Source organism: Malaclemys terrapin, chromosome 1, assembly GCF_027887155.1.
Source record: "Malaclemys terrapin pileata isolate rMalTer1 chromosome 1, rMalTer1.hap1, whole genome shotgun sequence".
NCBI lineage: Eukaryota > Metazoa > Chordata > Testudines > Emydidae > Malaclemys > Malaclemys terrapin.
This window is the reverse complement of record NC_071505.1, coordinates 293,898,128-293,922,768: the sequence shown is the minus strand read 5'-3', so window position 1 is coordinate 293,922,768 and position 24,641 is coordinate 293,898,128. Positions and strand designations below refer to the sequence as shown.

At 42.3% G+C, this 24,641-nt stretch overlaps 1 protein-coding gene across 7 annotated transcripts in view; it reads right to left on the bottom strand.

The window, feature by feature from the left end:
* LRCH1 (leucine rich repeats and calponin homology domain containing 1) overlaps positions 1 to 24,641 on the bottom strand; it is a 249,071-nt gene that overhangs the window by 75,739 nt on the left and 148,691 nt on the right. For 5 of the 7 annotated variants that reach the window (XR_008443307.1, XR_008443310.1, XR_008443309.1 and 2 more), the window contains exons 6-10: positions 22,010 to 22,137; positions 19,305 to 19,389; positions 12,342 to 12,447; positions 10,023 to 10,138; positions 222 to 289 (exon numbers count right to left, since the gene is read on the bottom strand). Coding sequence is in view for 3 of the 7 variants with exons in the window: in XM_054014568.1 (XP_053870543.1) it covers positions 222 to 289; positions 10,023 to 10,138; positions 12,342 to 12,447; positions 19,305 to 19,389; positions 22,010 to 22,137 (503 nt within the window). In the remaining 4 variants the exon portion in view is untranslated. The remainder of the gene's footprint in view (positions 1 to 221; positions 290 to 10,022; positions 10,139 to 12,341; positions 12,448 to 19,304; positions 19,390 to 22,009; positions 22,138 to 24,641) is intronic. The other 2 variants (XR_008443308.1, XM_054014580.1) reach the window with 1 other exon arrangement.

Genomic DNA, 24,641 nt, shown 5'->3' with positions numbered 1-24,641 from the left:
TTTAGATGGTCTCTTTCTCTAAGTCTATAATATATAACTAAACTATTGTTGTATGTAAAGTAAATAAGGTTTTTAAAAATGTTTAAGAAGCTTGACTTAAATTAAATTAAAATGCAGAGCCCCCCGGACTGGTGGACAGGACCCGGGCAGTGTGAGTGCCACTGAAAGTCAGCTCGCGTGCCATAGGTTGCCTACCCCGATGTACATAAATGAATACTTACATTCCTTCTGTTTGCCAATGTGTGTCCTCTTCTATTCGCAATAATTCATCACATTCTGCTGCTCTGCCCTGTGAACAGACATTATACTGAACATTAGGACATAAATTTGCCATTAAAGTAGACAGATAAGAAGTTTCCTCTTCTGACTAAGCACTGACCTAGTTCATTTATCAGTTTAGAGTGGTTAATTGAAGCAATCTAAGGTCTGTACTTCATTGTGATTTCTCCACCCCCAACTAAGATACTGATTACACCAACTTTCATTAAACTGTCACATTCTATTGAGGGCAAAGCCTAACCTCATTTAAATACAAAAATAAGTCAACCAACATGAGAATTATGTACTGAATGCCCCCATTTTCTCTCATATCCTTCTGATGTATGCAAATAACCCATCAATTAAGCATAAGCCTAATTCTCCTCTCATTTACACCAGTATATCAGGAGTAACTCCACTGAAATCAATGGACTTACATTGGTGTTAAACTCCCATATGTGGGAAGAGAATCAAGACCATTCCATCACTATTTAAAGATAGATTAATACACAAAGAGCTCTGTTGCTAAGTAGTGCATGATCTATTTTGTACTGTAGTTGTGATAATGTAAAAATGTGTGCTTGCGGGTGGAGAAAGAGAGAATAACTGTTAGGTCACTTCTCATTTCCTTGTTTCGATGGGTTTGTGTCAGACATGTGTACAGCAAGCCTGAGTGCTTCATAACAAAGTTTTTCTGCATTAATTTTCTAGTATTTTTTTAAATGTGTACTTGGGGATTGGCAATATATGAGGAAGGAAGGGGTGGACCACAGGGGTTGGCGTTTGAAGTGCAGTAGGAAAATATTTGTCAGTCAGCAGGTACATTTATATGATGAAAGATACACTCTTACAGACAAGTGTAGTTATAATGTGAATAATGGCTACAAATCACATTAAATTCATTTTTTTTTTTTTTAAAGAACCAGATCTTCTCAAGGTCTACCTTTCTACTAAGTTTTGTGCATTTAGATAATACTTTAAAGCAGTGGTTCCCAAACTTGTTCCACCGCTTGAGCAGGGAAAGCCCTTAGTGGGCCGGGCTAGTTTGTTTACCTGCTGCATCTGCAGATTTGGCTGATCGCGGCTCCCAGGCCAAATGGAGCTGCTGAAAGCGGTGCGGGCCGAGGGACGTACTGGCCGCTGCTTCCAGCAGCTCCCATTGGCCTGGAGCAGCAAACCGCGGCTCCTGGGAGCCGCCATCGTCCGAACCTGCGGACACAGCAGGTAAACAAACCGGCCCGCCCTGCCAGGGGCTTTCCCCGCACAAGCGGCAGAACAAGTTTGGGAACCGCTGCTTTAAAGCAATATCAGTTAATGATGAAAGTAGATCTGCCAATGATTCATTTTAGCCAGAGCCCTAATTCAAAGGCTTCCTGTTAGAAATTATTAAAAGAAACAAAACATAAACCTCACAGAAAATTCACATCTTAAAAACTAATTGTGGGAAACTGCACACCAATTTTGTCACCTAGTTTTAGGGGGAAAAACAAGAATTTGTGCCTCATGCAAACCCCATTTTATAACAGATCTCCAACTGTGGAGTTGCTACCAGGTGCATCCATAATTATGAACTGCTGGTTAATATTCGTAAAGGTGCATCCGATACTTATATTTCCATTTGGAACTTTATACATTTGCTTTCATTTTCATCTCCAACATGCAGAAACACTGAAACAATTCAGCTGCCAGTAAGGACGGAAGCTGTCTGAATGGATGTGCACTTGCACTGGCAGGGAATGAATAACAGACAAAAGGACTAACTATTTTCAATGCCATGTGTTTGGCACATCCATCTCAGGAACCCTGTACCAATAAATGCCGTCTGATTCTGCCAGATGTATCACTGAATTGTGCACTGGCATCTCTAACATTCTTCATCACAAAATATGGCTTTATTCCCAAAGTCAGTCCCCAATACCACAAATAAAGCCATTCTTTTCATCTGTTATTTTTCATTAAGTAAATAATGAAGCATTTGATCTCTCCAACAGAATATGCAGATATTTTATACAATGAAAAATAATTATGCCCCCCACCATATGTGTCCCAAATCTGCATTAACCCTTATTTATGTTAATTTGTTTTAAAAGATGACCATCTAAAGCTTTGGGCTTATGTACACAAATTCAATAATAAAGTACACAAATTAGGACCAATCTCATATAAAATCCTCCCAAACCCACTAAAACGAAGGTCTTGTCTGTATTGCAAGTTGAACCATTTTAGCAAGTTATGTTTTAAATCAATTTAGTTAAACTAGTTCAAACTCTCGTGTGGATATGCTTCAATAATTTATATCAGCCTTAAAGTCTCCTACCTTCCCAAAATACATCTTGGGAAAAAGATATATGAGATCTGTAGTGTGAACTAAAGAGCCCAACAAATTCGCACTCTTGCAGATCAACAAGAAAAATGCCTTGCCTCAACCCTCCCTCTCATAAAACCTGTGGACTGTTAGCTCAAGCACTTTTGCTAATCTCACCTGTCATTAGCATCAAGAGGGTATAAAAATCCACATCTGAGGCAATATTTTTCCCACTCTGAAATTCTTTAACAGCACCTCTGCATCCCTGAACTAAGCTCTGCAACACACTCTACAATGAGGTGCCGAAAATGCTAGATTATAGCCAGGCTGAGGGCATTGTTGAGGGACTAGCCAATAGTTCTATAGCACACCTTAGAGGGGAGAAAGTGTTAATGCACAACAGGCATTTAATGGCAGCTTCTGATGGAAAATCTAGTTTGGGGGAGGAGAGAGTAGATAGAAGTCTTCCATTTCCTTCTACACCACCATGTTGATTCTCAAGAGAAAACTGTCTCCCTTAATCTTTCTATGCCTACATTTCCATATGTCAGGCAGGGATAACATTACTTACCTACCTCACAAAAGAGATGTGAAAATTAAATAGGTAATGTTTGTAAAGTGCTTTGAAGATGTAAAGCATTATATAGGTATATATTAGAGCTGGGTGGATGAAAAAAAATTTTGCATGAACATTTTTGAACAAAATGAAAAGAAAGTCATTTCTTCTAAAAAATTGCAGGATTTTTAAATGAAAAATGCAAACCAAAACAAAATAAAATTTTTAGTTTCAATGACCCTCTTTTTTTAATCCCCACCCTTTTTCCAAGAGCTGACATATTACATCCCACTTAGCCAACATCCATTAAAAACTCTTCCTAATAGTCATCAGAGACTATCCCAGCAATAAACACTTGCCACATTTAACGATACTGTAGAATGTGTTTATCTATCCAGTAAGCAATAACAACAAGCAACATGGATGTATTGGATAACTGCACTCTTGAGATAGCTTCACTCACCCTGTAAGTGTAGGTATCTGATACAAGTAACTATATTTGAAATGAGCTATTTTACAAAAACATTTTTAAATTAAGCAGTTTACATTTTCTTTTGCAGAGGCCACTGAGGGCTGAGAGTGTTCAGGGATTTTTTTGTTTTACACTGTTCTTAATGTATATGCCCTCTATGGCTGCTACAGCAAAACTACTAGGGAGGCCCTGCCATTGGTAGAATGACACCTGCAAAAGTGGTGCTGCTAGAGGAAATAGGGTGAAGGATTACAAAAAGTCAAGTCCTTTTGCACACCTAGAAGTTCCTTTCCCTCCACTTCCAAGAGGTCGGGAAACCACATCCGTTCTCTCCACCGTGGCTATCTAGCACTTCTCTCTCAGAAAGGAATTTGATAGCAAGTACACAGGACCTCTTCAGATCGTTTTGTCCTTAAAAAAAAAATCTGGCAAAGCTGGCCAGCAAATAAATTCTCATATGAAAATAAACATTGTTCAAACCTTGGCATAAAAAGTTTCATATAAATCCTACTATTATGGGATATGTGATGAAATTGGTCCAAAAATCGTGTTATGTTACATTACATAATGAACCAGCTGAAATTCATGAATTACAAAGTGGCTGTATTCATGAATGATTTATGGATCGTTTATAAGGATTTTACTGCAACTTTCTCAGAGAGATATTATTCAGGAATGGTGCAAAAGATCCAATTCCACAATAAGAAAGGGGGCAGAGGATAATGGAAATGGAGAACACGCAATTCAGAAAACTACAGAGAGGTACAACGGAGCAACCTAAGAGAAGTCACAGACCAATTCTGAAAACAGTCCGAAGTGTAAGCTACAGCATTCCCTTGGCAGATGCGATTTACACAGCTGGACACGACACAGCCGACAGCCAAAGTGTTCGCTAACCATTCCAGCAATACAAGAGTAATATTTACACAAAGATTAACCAACTACCCATGAAGGCAGTGAAGGGGCAAAGCAGAAACAATGGCTGACAATGTGCATTCTCACATGCACTGTAAAGCCACCTTAGTTTTCACTAGTAATGATGTAGATCACTACAGTATATAAGAGAAATACTGATCAATACAATTCCAAAGTTTCTGTTGAGGAAAAACCCATCGCTTTCTACATAATTCATTAAACTTATCCATAGCGCTAACTCCCCCGCACCACACACACCTTATTGCTACTAGTGCTACAAACAGACTCCTTTGAGAAAGGTAGTCACTGAACCTTATTTACTGTATTTTTCAAGAGAAATACATCCTTACTCAGCTTACCAAACAGCAGATGATATCCTTTGTCTTTAGAGATCTTGACGTTTTTACCAAGATCTTTACAAACTAAATGCACATTTATAACCCATCATCTTTTCATAACTTTAGACACCTGGATATCACTGTAGCCTGTGCATGAATGAAAAAAATGCCTAATTAAAAATATAAATGGAAATTACTTACCTGTAATTGGAGGTTCTTCAAGATGCATGGTCCCTATCTGTATTTCACGCGTGGTGCGTGTGCCCTCCATGTGCCTGAGACTGGAGAATTTGAAATAATATCTGTTGGTCCATGCCTGTGCCCTGGGTTTCTGGTGCTCAGCACCAACGGTATAAGGGAAACTCTGGACCGACTGCCTCTCCAGTTCCTTCTCTACCGAGAACCCAGATATGACCCAAAGTGGAGGGGAAGGAGGGTAGGTAGTGGAATACAGATAGGGAGCACACATCTCACAAACCTCCATTTACCGGTAACTAACCTCCATTTCTTCTTCAAGTGCTGGTCCCTATGTGTATTCCACCGGCGGGTGACCGTGGAAAGAGGAGGCGGTGAGAGGGTGCTGGTGGTCTATAGATCTGTTATACCACTTTCCTAAAGACTTCATTTGAAGAGGAGTCTTCGACTAAAGCATAATCCTTCAAGTAGGTGTGGACAGAACTCCACGTAGTCACCCTACAAATGCCCAGAGAGCTGTGCTAACTGATTGCAAAGAAGATGCAGCCAGAGATCCACTTAGACAGCCTATGAGGAGATCACACTTGTCCCCATGATCACTCTACCATAGGGACAAATAAGAGCGTTTTCCTAATAGGTTTAGTTCTTTGCAGATAAAAAGCTAAAGGTGATCTGACATTGAGGGAATGAAGTCTCCTCTCTTCACTGGAAGCATGAGGTTTTGGAAGGAATGCCAGTAAGTGAATTGCTTAATTTATGTGAAAGTAGGAGACTACCTTTGGGGTGAATTTTGGATGGATGCGAAGGGAAACTTTTTCCTTATGGAATATGGAGGGTCGGCCATGAGTGCCGCCAGTTCACTCACGCTCCTGACTGAAGTGACAGCGATGAAGGTGGTGACCTTCATTGACAGGTGGAACACTGAGCATGTAGCCAATGATTTAAAGGGTGGTCTGGTAAGTATTGAGAGAAAAAGACTGAGGCCTAATTGCGGTGCTGGCTTTACTACTAGTGGGAAAGTCTTAGTGAGACCCTTCAGGAATCTGGCTGCTATCGGGTAAGTAAAAATAGAATAGCCCTTTATCCAAAGGTGGAGGGCACTGATTGCTGCTAGGTGTACCTACAGCAAGCTAAAAGAAAGGCCTGATATCTGAGAGTGAGGTAGCCTAGATACTTGTCGCCTCTGGAGCTAACTAGTTTTGTTGCATCCAGGTACAGAAATGCCTTCATTTAGCTAAACAGCATTTTCGCATGGAGTCTTCTCTGTCTTGGTTACGAACAGTTTGAACACCCTTTAAATGTGTACACGCCAAGACTCCAAGTCTGCTGCCCATCCAAATACCAGGCTACGAGGTGAAGAGGGTTTGGGTTGGGATGTCTGATTCTACCATTCTCCTGAGTTAGCAGATCTGGGAGGGGGCGGATGCTGAGGAGGACGGGCTGATATTTGCAGGAAGTCCAGAAACCAAAACTGCCTGGGCCAGTTGGATGCAATGAGAATGATGCACATTTTGTCATGGCACATTTTCCACAGAACATGCGGGACCAGTGGAATGGGAGGAAAGGCATACTTCAGGTGGTCTGTCCAGGATAGTAGAAGATGTTCTTGTTCATTTGGGAGGTGAGCAAGTCCCAGGATGGCATGCCCCATTCAGAGATGATTTCGTTTAGGACCGAATAGTGAAGCTCTCATCTGTGTTCCCTGTAAGGTGCGCACAGCAGACCATCAAGGGCTGCGCACCAGCCACACACACATGTGGGTGTGGAGGATGTGTAGGGTGGGTGGGGGCAGTGTGGTGAGGTAGGGGACAGTGATAGAGCTTTGGGAGAGCTTGGGGCATGCAGAGTTATGGGGGGTGGGGGAACAGACGCCTTTCCCCCATCCCCAGGGCTGCGGCAGGGAGAGACGCCTCTCCCTCAGCTGCGGGGTTGCGGTGGGGATGGGAGAGATGCCTTTCCCCCAGCTGCGGGGCTGCAGTGGGGCCGGGAGAAACGCCTTTCCCCCAGCCCCAGCTCCAGGGCTGTGGCGGGGATGGGAGAGATACCTCTTCCCCGGCCCCAGCTCTGGGGCTGTGGTGGGGACAAGAGAGACGTCTCTCTACTCGATGATGTAGCCAAAGTGGATGACATCTAGAACCCCCTTGTCTGTTCTTATAGCCCTCCAGTTGTGGAGGAAGTATGCCACCAAAGCTTTGGAGAGTAGTTGGGGATGGCATCAATGATGGTTCTCAGTTCTCAAGCATCCCTTCAAAAGTAACCTTTAGTTGGCAGATGGGGTTGGGTGGCTCAGTCAAAGTGGATGGGGTTGGATACCTTGGTCTTCGCACCTTCTGGCATTTGCATGGTGGTTCATATGAGATCTGTTGGTAGAAAGGCTGTGGAACAAGCCTTGATTTGTACACCCGTTTATGATGTCTACTCTTCGGGGAAAGAGTATACATGCACAGGGAGTTGAGGGTAGTCTTGGAACCTTTTAATGAGTGTAAAGACTCATCCGTCTTCTTGTTAAAGAGGTAAGAACCATCAAAGGGAAGATCCTCAGTAGTATTCTGAACCTCAATGGGGAGCCCCAAAGACGGAAGCCACAATTTGTGCCGCATAAATAGTGCCATTCTTATGGCTCTAGGTATGGTATCAACTGTGTCTTGAAGTGAGGTCCTTCCTACCAGTTTACCCTCATCAATAAGGGCTTAGAATTGGAGTGTGCCTTTAAATTACAGAAATTTGGAGTAGTTTGTAAAATTACACTTAGCAATTCTAAACTGGAGGCTGGTAGATGAGAATAACTTCCTCCCTAGAAGGTCGAGGTGTTCAGTATCCTCCTCTGCCTGGGTAGTCTTAGCGTGTTGCTGCTTGAACTACTAAGGAGTTGGGGATTAAGGTGGGTGAACAAAAATTCTGCCTCTTTCACCGCTACAAAATATCTCAGCTGTTTTAGGGATATGGCTGCAAGATGCATCTGTGTGCCATACCACCCTGGCTGGCTCCATGAGGAACGTGTTTACTGCAGGATGTCCACGAGCTTATGCTGTGTATCATGGGTCTCCTCAAGTGGGATATGAAGTTCAGTCGCCACCCTCTGCAAAAGTTATTGGCATTGCCTGTGGTCATCAGGCAGGGATGGTGAGGATGGCACAATAGCCTATGCTTGTTGATACTGCCAGTATCAGTGGATCCTGCTCAACATCTTTCTCTTCCGCATGCTCTGGCAGAGCTGGTTGCTGTTGTCTAGGGGAAGAGGGTCAGTCAGACTCGTGCATGGATCCAAGGTGCCATGCTTAGGGATCCCAGGGGCCCCAGTAGGGCCCCAAATGCTGGTTGAGGGGGACTCCAATGTATAGAGTACTCAAGGGACTGCTGGTAATCATGTCTGGGTGGAAGATGGGTCCAAGACAGTATAGCGGCTCTGTCTGGGTTAACCTCCCCACATGGAGGTAAAGACTGAATCAGACATCCAAGACGAGCCAATGAAAAGGTTGGATATGTCTCCACTGGCAATGCCATTGGTAACAGTAAAGGGAGACTCAATGAATGGATGGAGTAGAGGAATAGCTTCTTCTCCTCGAAGTAGGTTCCTCCTCTGGCGTCGAAATATCCCTTACACGGGCTAGACCCGAGAGAAGAGAAGAATGAGGATAAGATATCCTCTGGGGAGGTATAAATCTCAGTCCGATTGGGAATGTGAGATGTCCTGGTAGTTGGTACAGACAGATTTGGCGTATCCATGTGCTTAGGGTTGGTGGATCCTTATGGGGGTGGGCCACTACCATCTAAGAAGATTCTCCTTGTCTGGAGCTGATGGTTGGTGCCGGCAGATGCCAATTCTCTCAGCTTGCTAATTGGTATGGAGTCAGTACCGATGTATCCCTGATTCTGCGTGCCTTACCCTTATGGTCCGGAGGTTTAGGCTGGCCTAAGTCTAAGACACACCTGATTTGGAAGTAGTCATGGAAGGATCCCTCCTTTTGTGAGGGGATCTGGAAAGAGATCTGGTCTTGTGTCCGTTACTCTCATGAGAGACCCAAGACAATGTGTCCTTGGGCTTACTAGATCTGTCCTCTGCTCCAGAGCTCATGCTCAGAAGGATGTTGCTCGCAGACTGAGGCCAATTACAGAGGGATCCTCCCAGCCTGAATCCCACTGGGGCCTCATGGTTTTCTCCATGAGGTACATTCTCAGTTGAAGCTCTCCTCCCTCTCAGATTCAGGGAAGAAAGGAGTTGCAGATGCTACACTTGGTGGAGATGTGAGCCTCCCCTAGGCAGTGAAGGCAGCAGTGATGGACCGACCAAAAGGAAATGGAGGCAGGATACCAAGTTCTTAAACCCCAGAACTTTGGGCATAGTCCTCTTTATACTAACTATGAAAAGCTACTAGAAAAATACCAAAAACTGTAAACTCTAAGAATTTACAACACATTTACAGATAAAAAGACGATAAAGATGCTTCGGACACAGAGGATTCAACTCAGATCATGTGGCGGTAAGAAGGAACAAGAGAGGCAGGCAGTCCACGCCTCCCCTTATAACCTCAGTACTGGACATGAGGAATGCCAGGGTGCTGGCATGGACCAACAGGCACTACTAGCCAATTCTCCAGTCTCAGGCACATGAAGCAAATGTGTACCACATGTGCAATATGCATAGAGACCAGAACATGAAGAAAAATGTAAACTTTTACTGGTGAACACATCTGCTCATTAAAAATGACAAAACAAACAAAACCAAAACAAAGGACAGATTTCAAGGATTAGGGTGAGGGTTAGGTTAGAATAAGACTTATGGGTAACCTGACCTTACAGCTTTAAAATTACTGTTATAATTAATCTGCCTGCTCATGTTTGCACTCTATGGCACTGAACTGATGAGGATGAATATCAATTACACTTCTCTTATTAATAGCAAAGTGCCAACAGTTTATCATTTCTGCTTGCTAGGAAGGTAGTCATGAGATTTTTTAAATTTAAAATCGATCACAAACTTGCCTTGATGTAGCTCATAAATTCAGTCGTGAGGGGATGTGATCCTTCAGCAAACTGGTTTCCTGCTTCTCTTGACTTATCATTGTGAATCATAAGAGAAGGTCCCTGATGAAATTCTACTAATGAGAAATGAGACCAAAAGACCCAAAAAGATATAAAAATTATTTCGGAGTCAGCTTTTTCAACTTTGCATTTAAATCAGAGTCACCTAAGGAACCTTTTAAATTTAGTAGGGCACAGCAGCACAGCCAAAAATGAAACCCAAAAGGTACAAGAATGATAAAAACAGAGAATAAGACTTTGGACTACACTGGACCACTATTAATAAAGTGTAGACGTTTTACTTTTAATGTGAATTTATTTTATGTTGTGACACATGACCGGATTCTGATCTCTCACAAGTAAAATTCAGGAACAATTCTACTCATGTCAATGGAGTTACTCCTAAATTACACCAGTGAGAGAGAGAAGAATATGACTCATGAAAAACAATCAATCAATTGTAAATGCAACAAATGTCACTAACAATACGAAAATTAAGATACACAGACTAGAGTACATTTTAGGTCAGTCTAGGAAGCAGATACCTCATCTATTTCTTGTACTCCCACTTCCCAGGTGGTTGCTCTAACCATCAGGCTACAGAGTCACTTTCTCTCACTGGCCCAATGACTAAGTATACACAGTAGAAACCTTCAATAGGAGAAACTGAGGGAGCCCCACATCAGAATACAGTAACTCCTCACTTAACGTTGTAATTATGTTCCTGAAAAATGCGACTTTAAGTGAAACGATGTTCAGCGAATCCAATTTCCCCGTAAGAATGAATGTAAATGGGGGGGTTAGGTTCCAGGGAATTTTTTTCGGCCATACAGTACAGTACTATAGTTGGGAGGTACCCCCGCCTTACACCACACAGGCACAGCCCACTGGCACTGGAGACAGCGAGGCAGGCAAGGAGGCTGAAGGTGCTGTAGGCTAAGAGAAGCACGTTGCGCTGCAGCAGCGGCAACTTCCCCTACTCTGCAAGCACCAGGGGCAAGGGGCTCAACCCTCGGCCCGGCCACGCCACCCCTTCCCCCAAACCTCCACCCTTAACATGCCTCTTCTTCCCTCCCCCTCCCTCCTGCCCGCGGCAATCAGCTGGCTTACAGCATTCAGGAGAGACGGGGGAGGAGCAAGGACATGGCACACAGGCTTCCCCGCCCTCCATCTCCCGAACACCACAAGCCAGCTGATTGCCACGGGCAGGGAAGGGAGGAGCGCCATGTCATCGTTCCTCCCCGTGGCAGTCAGCTGGCTTGCGATGTTCAGGGAGCAGGAGGGAGGGAGGAGGAGCAAGGACTTGGCGCGCAGGGTCCCCCCTCTCCCCTGAGGGAGGGGGGAGCCTGTGCTGAGTCCTCGTTCCTCCCCACTCCCCCCTGAATGCCACAAGCCAGCTGACTGCTGCGGGCAGAAGGCGGGGGGATGAGGGGAAAGGCACTGATCCGCGGGGTCTGCTGGCAGGCAGGAGGCGCTGTGTGGAGGATGGCATGGGGAGCTGATGGGGGGCTGCCAGCTGTGGACAAAGCAGGAAGCCAAACGACATTATAGCAAAGCATTGCACAACTTTAAATGGAGGATGTTCTGTAATTGAGCAGGAACGTAAGATTGAAACAACGTTAAGCAAGAGTACGTTAAATGGGGAGTTACTGTATGCCACAGCTCAGTGGTTATAGCACTCTCCTGAGAGGTGTGGGAGACCCGTGCTTAATTCCTTTTTCCCCACCTCTGCCTGAGGAGGGAACTGAACTGAACCTGGTTGCCCCATATCCCAGATGAGTGCTCTAACCATTAGGCTAAAAATTTTAAGGTGCACCGCCACCTCCACCTTCCATGTCCTCCTCCTCCGGTGCCCAGATTTTGAATGGTACTCGATCCAATAGGCAGCCTCGGAGCATGCCTACAGGACCAGGATATGCATGCGAGGTAGGTAGACAAACGCTTAACTTCCTCTGGTTCATGGATCACTCTGAGGTTTAGGCAGGAGATAGACATCCAGGCACCTCGAGTGAGATAGCAGGCATCTAAGTCTGGGGCTTAAGTGCCTAGGTGCCTCTGTAGTTTCAGGCCTAAGTGATTATTCTCAGAAGTACAAAACTAAACATGCTTCATAAATTTTCCAGGAAAAATAGTGGTAAACTGAAGGAGTAGGTTTTAAGCATGTTGTTAGTAGAAACCTGGGTTGGGAAGTTTTTTGTGAATTGCACTCATCCAGCATTACATATAGAATAGTGGGCAGAATTCCTGTTATTGTTAACTGTCTCTTCTTTACGTTCAGACCTTGGACTAGGTTGATGTGGTGACCTGAATCTTCCTTTATAATCTGATCTTCTTCCATAATATTTGACATTGGTACATTAAGGCTGACAGTATCTTCATCAGAGGGCTGAGAAGAAACAAGAAAAACATTAATTTAAAAATTAAACCAAGACTGAAATCTCAATTGTTGTTAATTATTTTATTAGCATTCAAATATGTAGAAGATTAAATAGTAGTTTATAGGAGGAAAGCGATGTATCCTATACTTCTGACTCATGAATTCTACATTCACAATTCAGTGCTTTTAGTAAAATGATATCATGCTGTGCACACAAACATATATATTCAGGAATCTGAAAAACCTTTGCCATGTGTGATAAAGTTCAACAGTGAAGTAACTTAGTATTGCACAAATGCTTCTATTTGTCAATTATACATACATATACGCAAACATTTATTTATTTAGATTTAAAACAAAAAAAGGTCACTGTACAAAAAGCTCTAGGCACCCTAATAATTACAATTATAATCACATAATGATGACCATCTAGCAGCTTAAAATAATCATATATAGGAAATAAATAAATTCAGACAGTCATTAAATCAGAGCAGCAGTAATGTCCCTTTCCACTTTTGCAAAGACATTCTTCAACACTTCCACAAATTCTGTCAAGCAGATGGCTTTTGCAGCATATCCAGAGAGATTATTTTGGACCTATTCAAGTCCTATTAATTTAGAAACTATCAGCTGAAAATAGTGCAGTACAGTGGCATCTTCTATTGGCATGATCACAAATTCTAAGAATTAAAGTTTGGGCAGGGTTTTTTGATCAGTGGAGTTATGCAAACAATTTAGAAAGAGTGTTAAAAGGTAAATGCAGCCTTGCTCACTTGCAATCATTCCCTTCACAGGCTATTCAGGGTGGTTGTTTTTTTTAAACTATATAACTGATTTTCCCAGGTGTTTCCTGACAGCATAGGGCCAAATAGGAACTATCCAAAGCAACTTTGTAATTATACAAAGTCATCATAGCTCTATCACAGGTGAAATACTGTATCTCATTTCCTTCATTTGTACTTTTATTTTTATTCAGTTAGCAATGGAAGTGGACAGACTTTCTAGGATCAAAGCTGCAGAAGATGAAGAGTCTAATTTTCATCTTAAAAATCTAAGGCTACTGTAGCATTAATTTCAAACAATTTTAGTGCCTGATGCAGCCATTTTGAAAGCTTCTGCCTTCCTATGAGAAAGACAAGGTGGGTAAGGTCATATCTTTTACTGGCCCAATTTCTGTTGGTGAGAGAAGCTTTCAAGCCACACAGGGCTCTTCAAGTCTGGGAAAGGTACTGTGGCTTGAAAGCTTGTCTCTCTCACCAACAGAAAGAAGTTGGTCCAATAAAAGATATTACCTCACACACTTTCTCTCTTTACCTGGGACAACTACACATCACAGGAGAAACTTACTTACTTCATAGTAACTGGAAGTTTCTTGAGATGTGTGACCCCTATCTGTATTGCACTGTGGATATGTATGTCCTCCATGAATCAGGAGCTGGAGAATTTTGAAAGCAGAGTCTGTAGGACTGCATACGTGCCCTGGCTCACTTTGTGCCTCCAACCAAGGAGATAAAGGGCGGGGCAGATCGACCGCCTCTCCAGTTCTTTCTCTACTGAGAATAAAAAGATCCGAAGCAGAGGGAAAGGAGGGAGCATAGTGTAGTACAGTCTGGGACCACACATATCTTGAAGAACCTCTAGTTATTATAAGGTAGGTAGCTTTCTCTTCTTCGAGTGCTAGGTGATTGACCAGCAGTACCCAAATAAGAGGAGGGTGCAAGGTTGTAGATGACAAAAGCCCACCATTCTAAAAGATGCATCAGTGGAGGAGACCTGTACCAAGGCCCAGTGTCTGTCGAGAAATAGTCTGGGAGACTCTCTGATTGGTTTTGTTCTCTGCAGGTAAAAGGCTAAAGTTCACCAAACATCGAGGACATGGATACCCCTTTCTTCTGAGGGTAAGGGTGGGTTTGGGAAGAACACAGCTAAGTGAACTGACTGGTTCAGGTGAAACGCTGAAAATACTTTGGAGTGAATTTAGGGTATAAACATAATGAAAATTTGTCCTTATGGAATATAGCAGGGGGGAGGGATAGCTCAGTGGTTTGAGCACTGGCCTGCTAAACCCAGGATTGTGAGTTCAATCCTTGAAGGGGCCATTTAGGGATCGGGGGCAAAAATCTGTCTGGGGATTGGTCCTGCTTTGAGCAGGGAGGTTGGACTAGATGACCTCCTGAGGTCCCTTCCAACCCTGATATTCTGTGATTCTGTAAGGAGAATCCACCATCAGTGCTCCAAGCTCACCAATCGTTCTGGCTGAGGTGACAGCTACGAGGTGTGGGACTGTCAAGGACAGGAGAGACACTGAGCTACAAGTTAATGATTCAAAGGGAGCTTAGTTAATATGGAGAGAACAAGATTCAAGTTCCATTGAGGGGTGGGCCTTTTTATGGGCAGAAAGATTCTGATTAGGCCTTTCCAGAATCTGCTAGTCAATGGGTGCAGGAAGACGGAGTGGCCCTGCGAAGGTGGATGGTATGCACTGACTGTTGCCAAGTGGACTGTAAGGAGCTGATGGACAAACCTGATGTCTTTAAGGAAAAAAATAAAGTCCAGAATAAGAAGATTAGCTGCAGCTTTCAGGGGTACACATCTGATGCCCACAGATTAAAAAAAAAAACAAAAACGCTTCCATTTAAGTAGGTAACATTTTCTAGTGGAATCCTTCCTAATATTAGAAAAGATGTTCTGTACAGCTTCAAAACACGAGAGCTCTAAGGATGATGCCCTTCCAAAAAACGAGCCCTGAGATGAAGCAGATGGGGGTTGGGACATTTGATCTTGCCATTCCCCTGGGTCAGGAGATCAGGAAATGTTGGAATAATGATTGGTGCCTGAGATGGCATGTATAGATGGTCTGGGAATCAAAACTTTCTGGGCCACTTGAGGGCAATGAGGATGACTCCTGTCCTGCTGAATCTTGTGTAAAGCCCAAGGCAGGAGTAGTAGTGGAGGGAAGGCATAGTTCAAGGGGTCTGATCATGGAAGAAATAGAGAGTCACCATGTGAGAGGGTCATGTCCACATGACTATAGGTGTCCTTCATGTTGGGAGGTGTAAACCGCATGTCCTTTTCCAGGGACGGAATTATAGATGCCAATGTGACCATGCCAAACTTGAATTTGAAAATAAAGATGACAGAGGTCGAGAATAAGTCTCCAACCACCCTTCTTTTCGGATGCTAGGAAGTATGTCAAGTAAAAACCACTTCCTTGGTACTAATGAGGAACCTGCTCTATCACTTCTCACTGTAAGAGGGATTCCACTTCTTGTTTGAGAATCTTCTGGTGAGAGTGGCCCCCAAAAGAGGGCAGAGCAGGGGTTTTGGATGGGGTAGGGACAAACTGTATCATATAGCCAGAATGGATGACATTCCGCACCCACTTGTCCATTGTCATTGAACTCCAGGTGTTGAAAAAGAGGGCTAGACAACCCCTAAAGAGTATGTGAGGGTCAGGAGGTGTAGGTTTTAGTAGTCTGCAGCTCCCAAGCTCCCATCACAAATAATGTTTTGCTGAGGGTTAGCACTGGGCTGAGAAACCTGCTGTGAAAGGTGTGGGGCAAAGCAGGTCTTTGGAACCCTCTGCCTCTTACAGGATGGCTTGTAAGGTCTCTGGTGGTAGAACTGTTGTGCCATCAGTCTAGGCTTGCATGGCTGCTGGTGGAATTTTCTCTTTGGGGCAAGTGTATATATTCCCAGGGAGCGGAGGGTGGCCCTGGAGTCTTTTAGAGTGTGTAAGGACTCCTCTGTCTTCTGATTAAACAGTCTGATCAAAGGGTGGATCTTCAACAGTGTTCTGGACCTCCCTGGAAAACCCCAAAGCCTGGAGCCGCAACTCCCTGTACATTACAATGGCAGTAGCCCTTGCATTGGAAGATGCATCAGCTGTCTCTATCACTGATTAGAGAGCGGTTCTGGCAACCAATTTTCCTTCCTCTATGAGAGCCTGGAATTGAGCTCTGTTCTGCTGCGGAAGTCTGTCAGCAAAGTCCCGAACTATTCAAAATTCACAGAATTCATACTTAGCCATCAGTGCCTGGTAGTTGGTTATCCTGAACTGGAGGTGTTGGGGGATAGGTAGCCAGGGGATGCCAGACTGTTCTAGATGGCTCCAGGATGGCTTCATTAACAGGGAATGCTATTTGAGTAAAGCCAGAGGACTGGAGGCTGTCTAGGAGCTTGTGTTGAGGATCCTGAATCTCCTAAAGAGGAATCTGCAAGCTCCCCTGCAATTCTGTGAGGAAGTTCTTGGAATTGCTTATAGTAATGAGGGGTGGGGGTGGAGACATTGGAAACACAGCCTCATCTGGAGATGAAGATGGCAATCTTCTCAGTTCCAATGGAACTGACAGATTTGGCACATACTCTTTCTCCTCAGGTGGCAGTTCTGATTGCTCTCTCTGAAGGGAGAGAAGGGACAACTCCCTAGCACACTGGCCAATTCTGCAGGATGGTATTGGTCCCATGGCACCCAGTATGGCCAATAAGATAGATCAAATGGGGATTTCAGAGGTCCCCATTGCATGGGGTACCAATGGTTCTGAGAAGGTGATGAGACGAATGTTGGTCCCAAGCTGCTCCAGGTCTTCTGATCAGGAAGGTGTGTTTTGGAGGAGGGAATAATAATATGGAGATGGAGATATACCTATCTCATAGAACTGGAAGGGACCCTGAAGGGTCATTGAGTCCAGCCCCCTGCCCTCACTAGCAGGACCAAGTACTGTTTTTGCCCCAGATATCTAAGTGGCCCCCTCAGGGATTGAACTCAGAACCCTGGGTTTAGCAGGCCAATGCTCAAACCACTGAGCTATCCCTCCCCCCAATAATAATGATTCATCAGGCAGTTCAGAATCTACCGATGAGGAGAAAGCCAATTCTGGGCCCAACAGCAATACAGATGGTGCCGCTGGAGGAAAGTCACAGCCCAAAGATGGAATGGGAGACAGACTCCTCCCAAATGTTGGCTCTTCTGGTGGAGTCAGAACCTCTCTTGAGAGGGAGGGACCTGATGGAGTAGGAGACTCCAGATCTGGAAGAGCAAAGATGTCCTCAGGAGCAGCACAGGTCTCAGCTCTTCCTAGAGGGAGAGGGGACCTGCCCATTCGAACTGCTGGAGCCACAGTACAGATAGTCTGAGACACAGTCATGGAAGACAAAGACTGTACCATGGGTAACCAATGCTCTCAGTGATCGGTCTTTATCAGTACTGGCGGAGCCCAGGGTCTGTAGAATCAATGCCAATGAAGCCCTAAACTTGTGGGCTTTCTTGTCATGCTGCTCAGATTTAGGATGTACTAACTTATTTTGGGCTGAGCTTAGAGACATGCTTGGTTTAGGCAGGGTTGAATCCAACTTCTTCAAAGTGGATTTGGAGGAAGATTTAGTTTCATGCTTATGAGAATGCTCTCTGTTCTCCTGACAAAACCCTGCTGAAGTCCTGAGCAAGGTCTCATGAGAGAAGGCGCACTCCTTGCTGAGTCAGGCTCATGGATGAACGGAGGGGTGAGTGGGTGGGAGGGGGTGCCTGAGAGGGGCTCCCAGCCTAGTTCCAATTGTGGCCTCATGGCCTTTTCCATTAGGTGTTTCCTTGGACAAAATTCCCACCCTTCCTGGGTATGACTGGGGAACAAACAGCAGATATTGCACCTTGCCACGACACAGATTTTCCCAAGGCAGTACATGCAGCATTGATGGTCATCACTGACTGAGAAGGATCACAGGCAAGAAGCACAAATTTTGAACCCTGGAGTCCTGGGCATAGTCCAATATCCAAAATGGGGTACAGAGGAAGGAGTGATCTCCAGATTCAGGAGACATTCTCCACATTATCTCCCACCCTTCTTATTCCTATTTCCCTCCCATGCTCTTTTCCATTCATCCATTTTCACTTGCTCTTCTCAACTCCCCCGAAGATTCAATTTACCTATCCTTTTCTCTTTTTGCAGTACCCCTTTCTCTCAGCAGCCTCCCACTGTCCTGTTCACTCTTCTCTCTCTTTCTTCTTTTAAATGTACAATATTTTAGAAACTGCACCAAGTCCAAATTAGTCCTTTCGGGAGACCCACCTCAAAAGACTCTATTTTCAATTTTGTGCTTCCAAAAAAAATGCCAGTTCAGCGGCAAAGTAGAGTGCCAGCCTGGCATCTGCTTTAATGAATACACCTCTACCCCGATATAACGCGACCCAATATAACATGAATTCGGATATAACGCGGTAAAGCAGCGCTCGGGGGGGGGGGGAGGGGCAGGGCTCTGCACTCTGGCGGATCAAACCAAGTTCGATATAAGGCGGTTTCACCTATAACGCAATAAGATTTTTTGGCTCCCAAGGACAGCGTTATATCGAGGTAGAGGTGTATTTAGAGAACAAAACAGCCAAGTGCAAGAACATTACAAAGCAGCTGTAACACTGAGTCTGTGTCTTCCAGTGGCCTTTAGACAGCATGGACTTGAAAAGAAGATTTGAGTGGTGGAAGCAAAATAATAATAAATTTAGGGTCAGATTTTCAAAGGTGCCTAAAGGAGCTTGGTGCCCAATCCCCATTGACTTTCAATCAGAGCGAGATAAATAATTAATTCTCGTAGGCAATAAAATCACAAAGGCATCAATCCACTCATGATGAACCTTTGTTCTTCAGTAATATATTCTTAAAACCTTTTGAAATAAGTGTTTTGACAGCCCCCTCCACAGAGTATATAGAATTAAGTTTCTCTTCTATCCTCATCATTTCACTCTTTACTTTTGTAGAAATTTCTGTCCAGGGTTTGGCTGCATATTTTTGATACATAGAAAGCATCTCCACAAAACTATCCAACTGGAAGCGCAAACCAAAATGTCTGAAAAAGCAAAAATTCAGGTAAGTTACCTCTGTAGCTGACAAACGTTTATCTCCGTTATCACTGCCAACACCTGAATCAGAATCCTTCTTACTTGGATATATTTCGTCAATGCTAAATGTAAACAAAAGTGAACAGAAAGTTATGTTAGTGTGCACTAAGAGCCTGATCTCAGTGAAGTCAGTGCCAAAACTTCCATTAGCCTCTATGGTCCAAGATCAATCCCTTAACAAATTAATAATATAATACATGTGAAGTAAGACTGGTAACATTATTGTGCAAATGTTCAATGTCAAGTAAAATGAATTAAACGAACAACTCGACAAGTTCCTCTAAGAAGATAGTAAACTTACTGGTTAAAAATAGGAAAAAATAATTATAATCTATTGTTAAATCATCCTTTTTTGTTCACAAAGATAAAAACTGCCAGTAGTTTAGCAGCATTCTGATTGCTTAGCATATCCCCAAACTGACTTTCAAATCAACTAAAATAGTTGAACTCAGACTGTAGTCAACTGAATTGTACCTGAGCATTAATATGCTAAAAATTAATTAGTGTTGGAGGAAAGGGCATTGGCGCTCCCTAGAGAATGAAGTAATTAATAACATAGGTACCTTTGTGACATGCATTAGTTTAAAAACTCCTTGAGGTTTACTTATTTAAATTGGTAAACCATAATAATGCCAGGTACCTTCTGCTCTGGTTTCATTGCCTAATATATGACCTTTACTCATTGTACAGTACAATATTGGTCATATGCTCATGTTCCTATGATAATACATTGACCATCACATTTTTTCCACATCACACATTTCTGTCTATTTGTGATCTAAAACATTAAATGGTAATCCTGCCCAATTCCACCTTATTTTTTTTGCACGTTGTCACTTTCTCAGCAACTAGACATATTTACTAATAAAAATGAAAAACACAATTTTAAGCGTCTTTGTAAAAGCCAGGTCTCTGATTAAGGCTCAGTTTTTACCATCTATTATCAGTAAATACTGGGACTTCCTGTGAAATAATCTGTGGTAATCCCAGAGGTTTTGTGTTTCTTTGGTTTCTTTGTTTCTTATTCTCAGAAACATGAAAACAGTATTTTCCATAATTTTTGGTTTTTCATTGGCTAGTGGAAAAGCTAATGAATACAAAGGATATACTTGTGCTAAAGTATATGTGATAAATTAATAAAGTATAACACAGGAATGTAGAAAAAGTCTGCTATTCCTGATAGGTCCTCAAGCATTGTATTTATTACATATCATTATTAATGTGGTAGCATATAGAAGTCCCAGTTATGGACCAGGACCCCACTGTTCTAGTCACTTGTATGAACATACAACAAAAAGACGCCACTGTATGTCCCATGAGTAAATTAAATGAAAGCCTTTTCAACTTTGACGAAGTAGATCTCTCTCATAATAAACTATATGCTCATTTTATACTATTATACCACTGGTCACAACTCCATAGCTAAAGCTGAATTTCATTTTAGACTAAAACCAAGCATTAAACTATTTTATATAGGATAAATATAGCATATCCACCCCAAATTTACAGGAGTTACTCTCTGAATACAGGATGAATTTTTGAGAATTTACCTGAAAAATCTATCAATTAGTTTATGAGTTCAAATTAATTTGAGAATTGGTTCTTTAAGAAATGTAGCACCTGTCAGTCTTTTCTTTGTCCCAAATGATCTTAATAAGGAACAACAAAGACTTTTTAAACTATCTTGATAATTAAAATTCATTGAAGTCTTGTGCATACACCATGTTTGAAGAAATTAGGTTGCAAATAAGATAAATAATTAATTATTGTATTTAATATCATTATACAGGTTATCAACAGGGTTCTCCCTGTCCATCTTTTCCTTCATATAGCACTAGTGCCTGTAACATAGGTCTCTAAACCAATAAACCAACTGAAAATTAAAGGCACAATCCACCAATACACTTTGGCTGCCTTACACTGCTCTAGTGATGCAAAGCAGATGTAATCCCGGTTCTGGCTGCTTTGTGCTGCTCTGGTGTACCAGTGAATTTGCTGTTTACGATTACAATTTTAAAAAATATTAAAGTTGATACTACTTATCTCAGGTCATTAGAAATATCATATGGTAGCATTTTTTTTTTACCGTTTGTATCTGAAATGTTTTTTAAAAAACAAGGATATCCCTAGACAAACTTATTAACGTTGAGTTAAGGTTGAGAAGACAAAACAGTAATTAGATCACATTATCCCAAAACTCAGCATTACCAATCCAAGAAATTCAGAGTTAAAATTACACTTAAAAGAAATCCAAACATGTTAAGTTTTGGAAATGCACAGTTAAGTCATCTCAAAAACCTTAACTCTGCCCAGTAGTGATAACATGAGGGGGGAAAACATGAAAAACACCAACGTGTATTTAAAAATCAATCTAATCTAATCTGAGTCCATCAAAACTAAAACATCTTAATCAAATTACATGGTTATGGTGGAGGGTAATATTTAATAATCACCAAGATTACATTTCAGTTATGTTATAATCATTCTGAAGTAATACAGGGGTTTCTCTGGAATAAAGATTATTAATTCAGATGAGAGTTTTATTCAAAAAGGTACAGCTGACATAAACCTACTTTGAAAACTCTTGAAGAAAAAGAATAAAAAATATATTCCACTTTGTTTCCAGACTGCTAGAACTGATTTATGTGAACAAAGAATGCAGTGTTAATCTTTTGTACTTACCTCTCTTCCACAGGTTGCTGCAAGTGTGGTCGTTCTATGGCATTAAGATAAAGTGAGTCTGTTGTTTTAATCTGGCACGCCTGTATGCTCAGATATTTGAATATGTGCACTTTACCCTTTATACAAATCTATTAGGATGAGGAAAAAAAAACATTTATAACCATAAAGATTTAAAAATATATATTTGCTCCAAATTTGACCTTACTAATATTAACTTCCTAGAAAAATAGCAGACAGGATGTTTTCCATCAGATTATATCGTTTAAAAAAATTACAACAAAAACAGTGTGCAATCTCATTTTGCTGCTTTGGAGAAGACGTTAAGAAGTAGCAATGGAGATCATGGGAATTTTACCAATCAATTGGAGCATGCCCACTGTGATCCATGTGGGTTTGGGCAAGATGTGCACAACTTTATGTCTTCTAGTATAAATACATTCCAAGAATAATGCACATCTCCCTTAACATCAAGAACAACATAAGTGTGTAGAGAAAGTAGAAACAAGAAGCAACCATATCAACATATGCTACATTATAAATCCGGGAGAAAAATACTGTACCTTCCCCCTCCCCAATGGAGGGAGACAAAATAAATGATATTTTTCAGTTTATAAGTAATAAATATTTTTTTTATTTTAAGAAAGTAGTTAACGGGGCACTTAAATCAAATGTTCTGTCTCTTTCTATTTAGTTAAATTGTCTTTACAAGTTTCTACGCATTTGTATGATGCATTTATTCCATTTGAGAAAAAAACTGAACTCAGATTTCTAATCTCACCACTTGGTGGTGTCTGCTTCACTTATCTTTTAAAATCAGCTTTATGATTAATGGAAAAATGGAAAACGTTTTGATTTCTTTAAGCAAATCACGTCTTACTCTTATTCCATGCAAGTGATGCCCGTCAATCAACAATCATTTTTGGCTCCCATACAGAGCTATAATAGTTTAATGAGTCAAACAATGACAATGGAAAACTTTGGACCGCAGAAGCCTACAGAGAACACAGGCATTTCCTTCAGTTTTACTGTAGTACTCACTTATAGTACCCGCAAGTACCTTCACACTGAGAAAGATATAGCATCATCTACTGGTGGAGGTACTATCTACACTAATCATTACAATGTTCCCCTCTCTAGTTAAATATCAATTTAAACAGTAATGCCTAGGAATCCAAGTAGTCTGCCATCCATGCAGATTTTCATGTTAATCTGCCCCCTCAAGTCCTGTATTCAGTCATGTACGCATCACTCATAGTTGGATCTAGATGATCAGCGAGTGAAGGATTCATGTCCTCTAGATCAGGCCTATCTGTTGTGGTCAGACTGCCTGATGAAGATGGCACAGTTTTGAGGTTCCTAGAACACCCCAGCAATTCTTTGTCCACAATCAGTCTCCCTTTATGAGCCATAGGAACCTGCTGAGTACCTCCAAATCCTCTACTGAAGCCCTCTGGAATAGTTGTTGAGCATCCTCAATGTTTGCCCTCCCCTTTCTTTCAGTGAATCTGGGCACCAATTCTCAATGCAATACAAAAGGGTGGGCTCTCACTTTTTTAAAAAAAATCAGGAATGATAAGTTGTTTAGTTTCTTAATTATTGTGTAATGTCCCCTCCAAAAAGGAGTAATTTGGGGATTTTTCCAGTTGCATACCTACAGCTCTCTCCTTCCTGGATGGGCACATCATTTTCCTTTTTTCCTGGCATCTTGTATCCATCATTTCCAGCTCATCTGTTCCTCCACTTTCTGGAATGCTTTCATCAGGTCACTGATGGTAGATTCCACCATGTGACCCCACTGCGTAGGTGCAGAGTGCCTTACCAATTCTTGAACATCAAGTCACAGGGAAGCATGGGTTTGCGGAACCCAAAAATAACCTGTGACTGTTACACCAGGGAAATCTGATGTGGGGGCTGCCTCACAGGAATATTCCCTGGCTTAAGCACAACCCAATGTTGCATCCAATCATATCTCCCAAGCTCTTCATTATTCCTGGAGAATACAGTGGCATGTTGTACGAGCAACTGTTCTAATCACTTCCCTTTGTTGCTTTCTACAGCTGCTTTTGTTAAGTCAACCCCTAGCTCTTTTACTGACTGGACTGCAACACAGCTCTTGATCTCTGCCCCTTTGGGAGGCTTTGAGACACTAGTTATCTTGGACACTGTCCCCATGGCCTGATTTTTCTCTAGCTACATTTCCTGGTCAGTCACGTTAATTGCACTTATCCATATCACACCCTTTGGTCCAGCTCTTTGGTCCAGCTCGAAAAAAAGAGTTTTGCTAAACAGCAATCCTGACCAGATATTGGTGGCTTCAAATACTCCTACAAATTCACTGCAGATGTCCTTTATCATCAGGGGTATTATTGCATGATTAGCTGGCTTCACCACAACTTTACCTGAGCCTTTACAGGAAGGATGAGGTTCCTCTCTGTCATCCTGTAGGCAAGGTAGAGGCACCTCTAGAAACCCCAGGTCCACACTTCCTCCTGCCAACATCCAGCATGGGTATCTGAATGTTATCCAGGGACAAAACTCTTCTATTAATACCCCAAGAGTTCTTGTGATGCCCTCGGATGAAATCCTCTCCTGACATAACAGCACTAGAAATACTGGTCACCACAACAAAAGT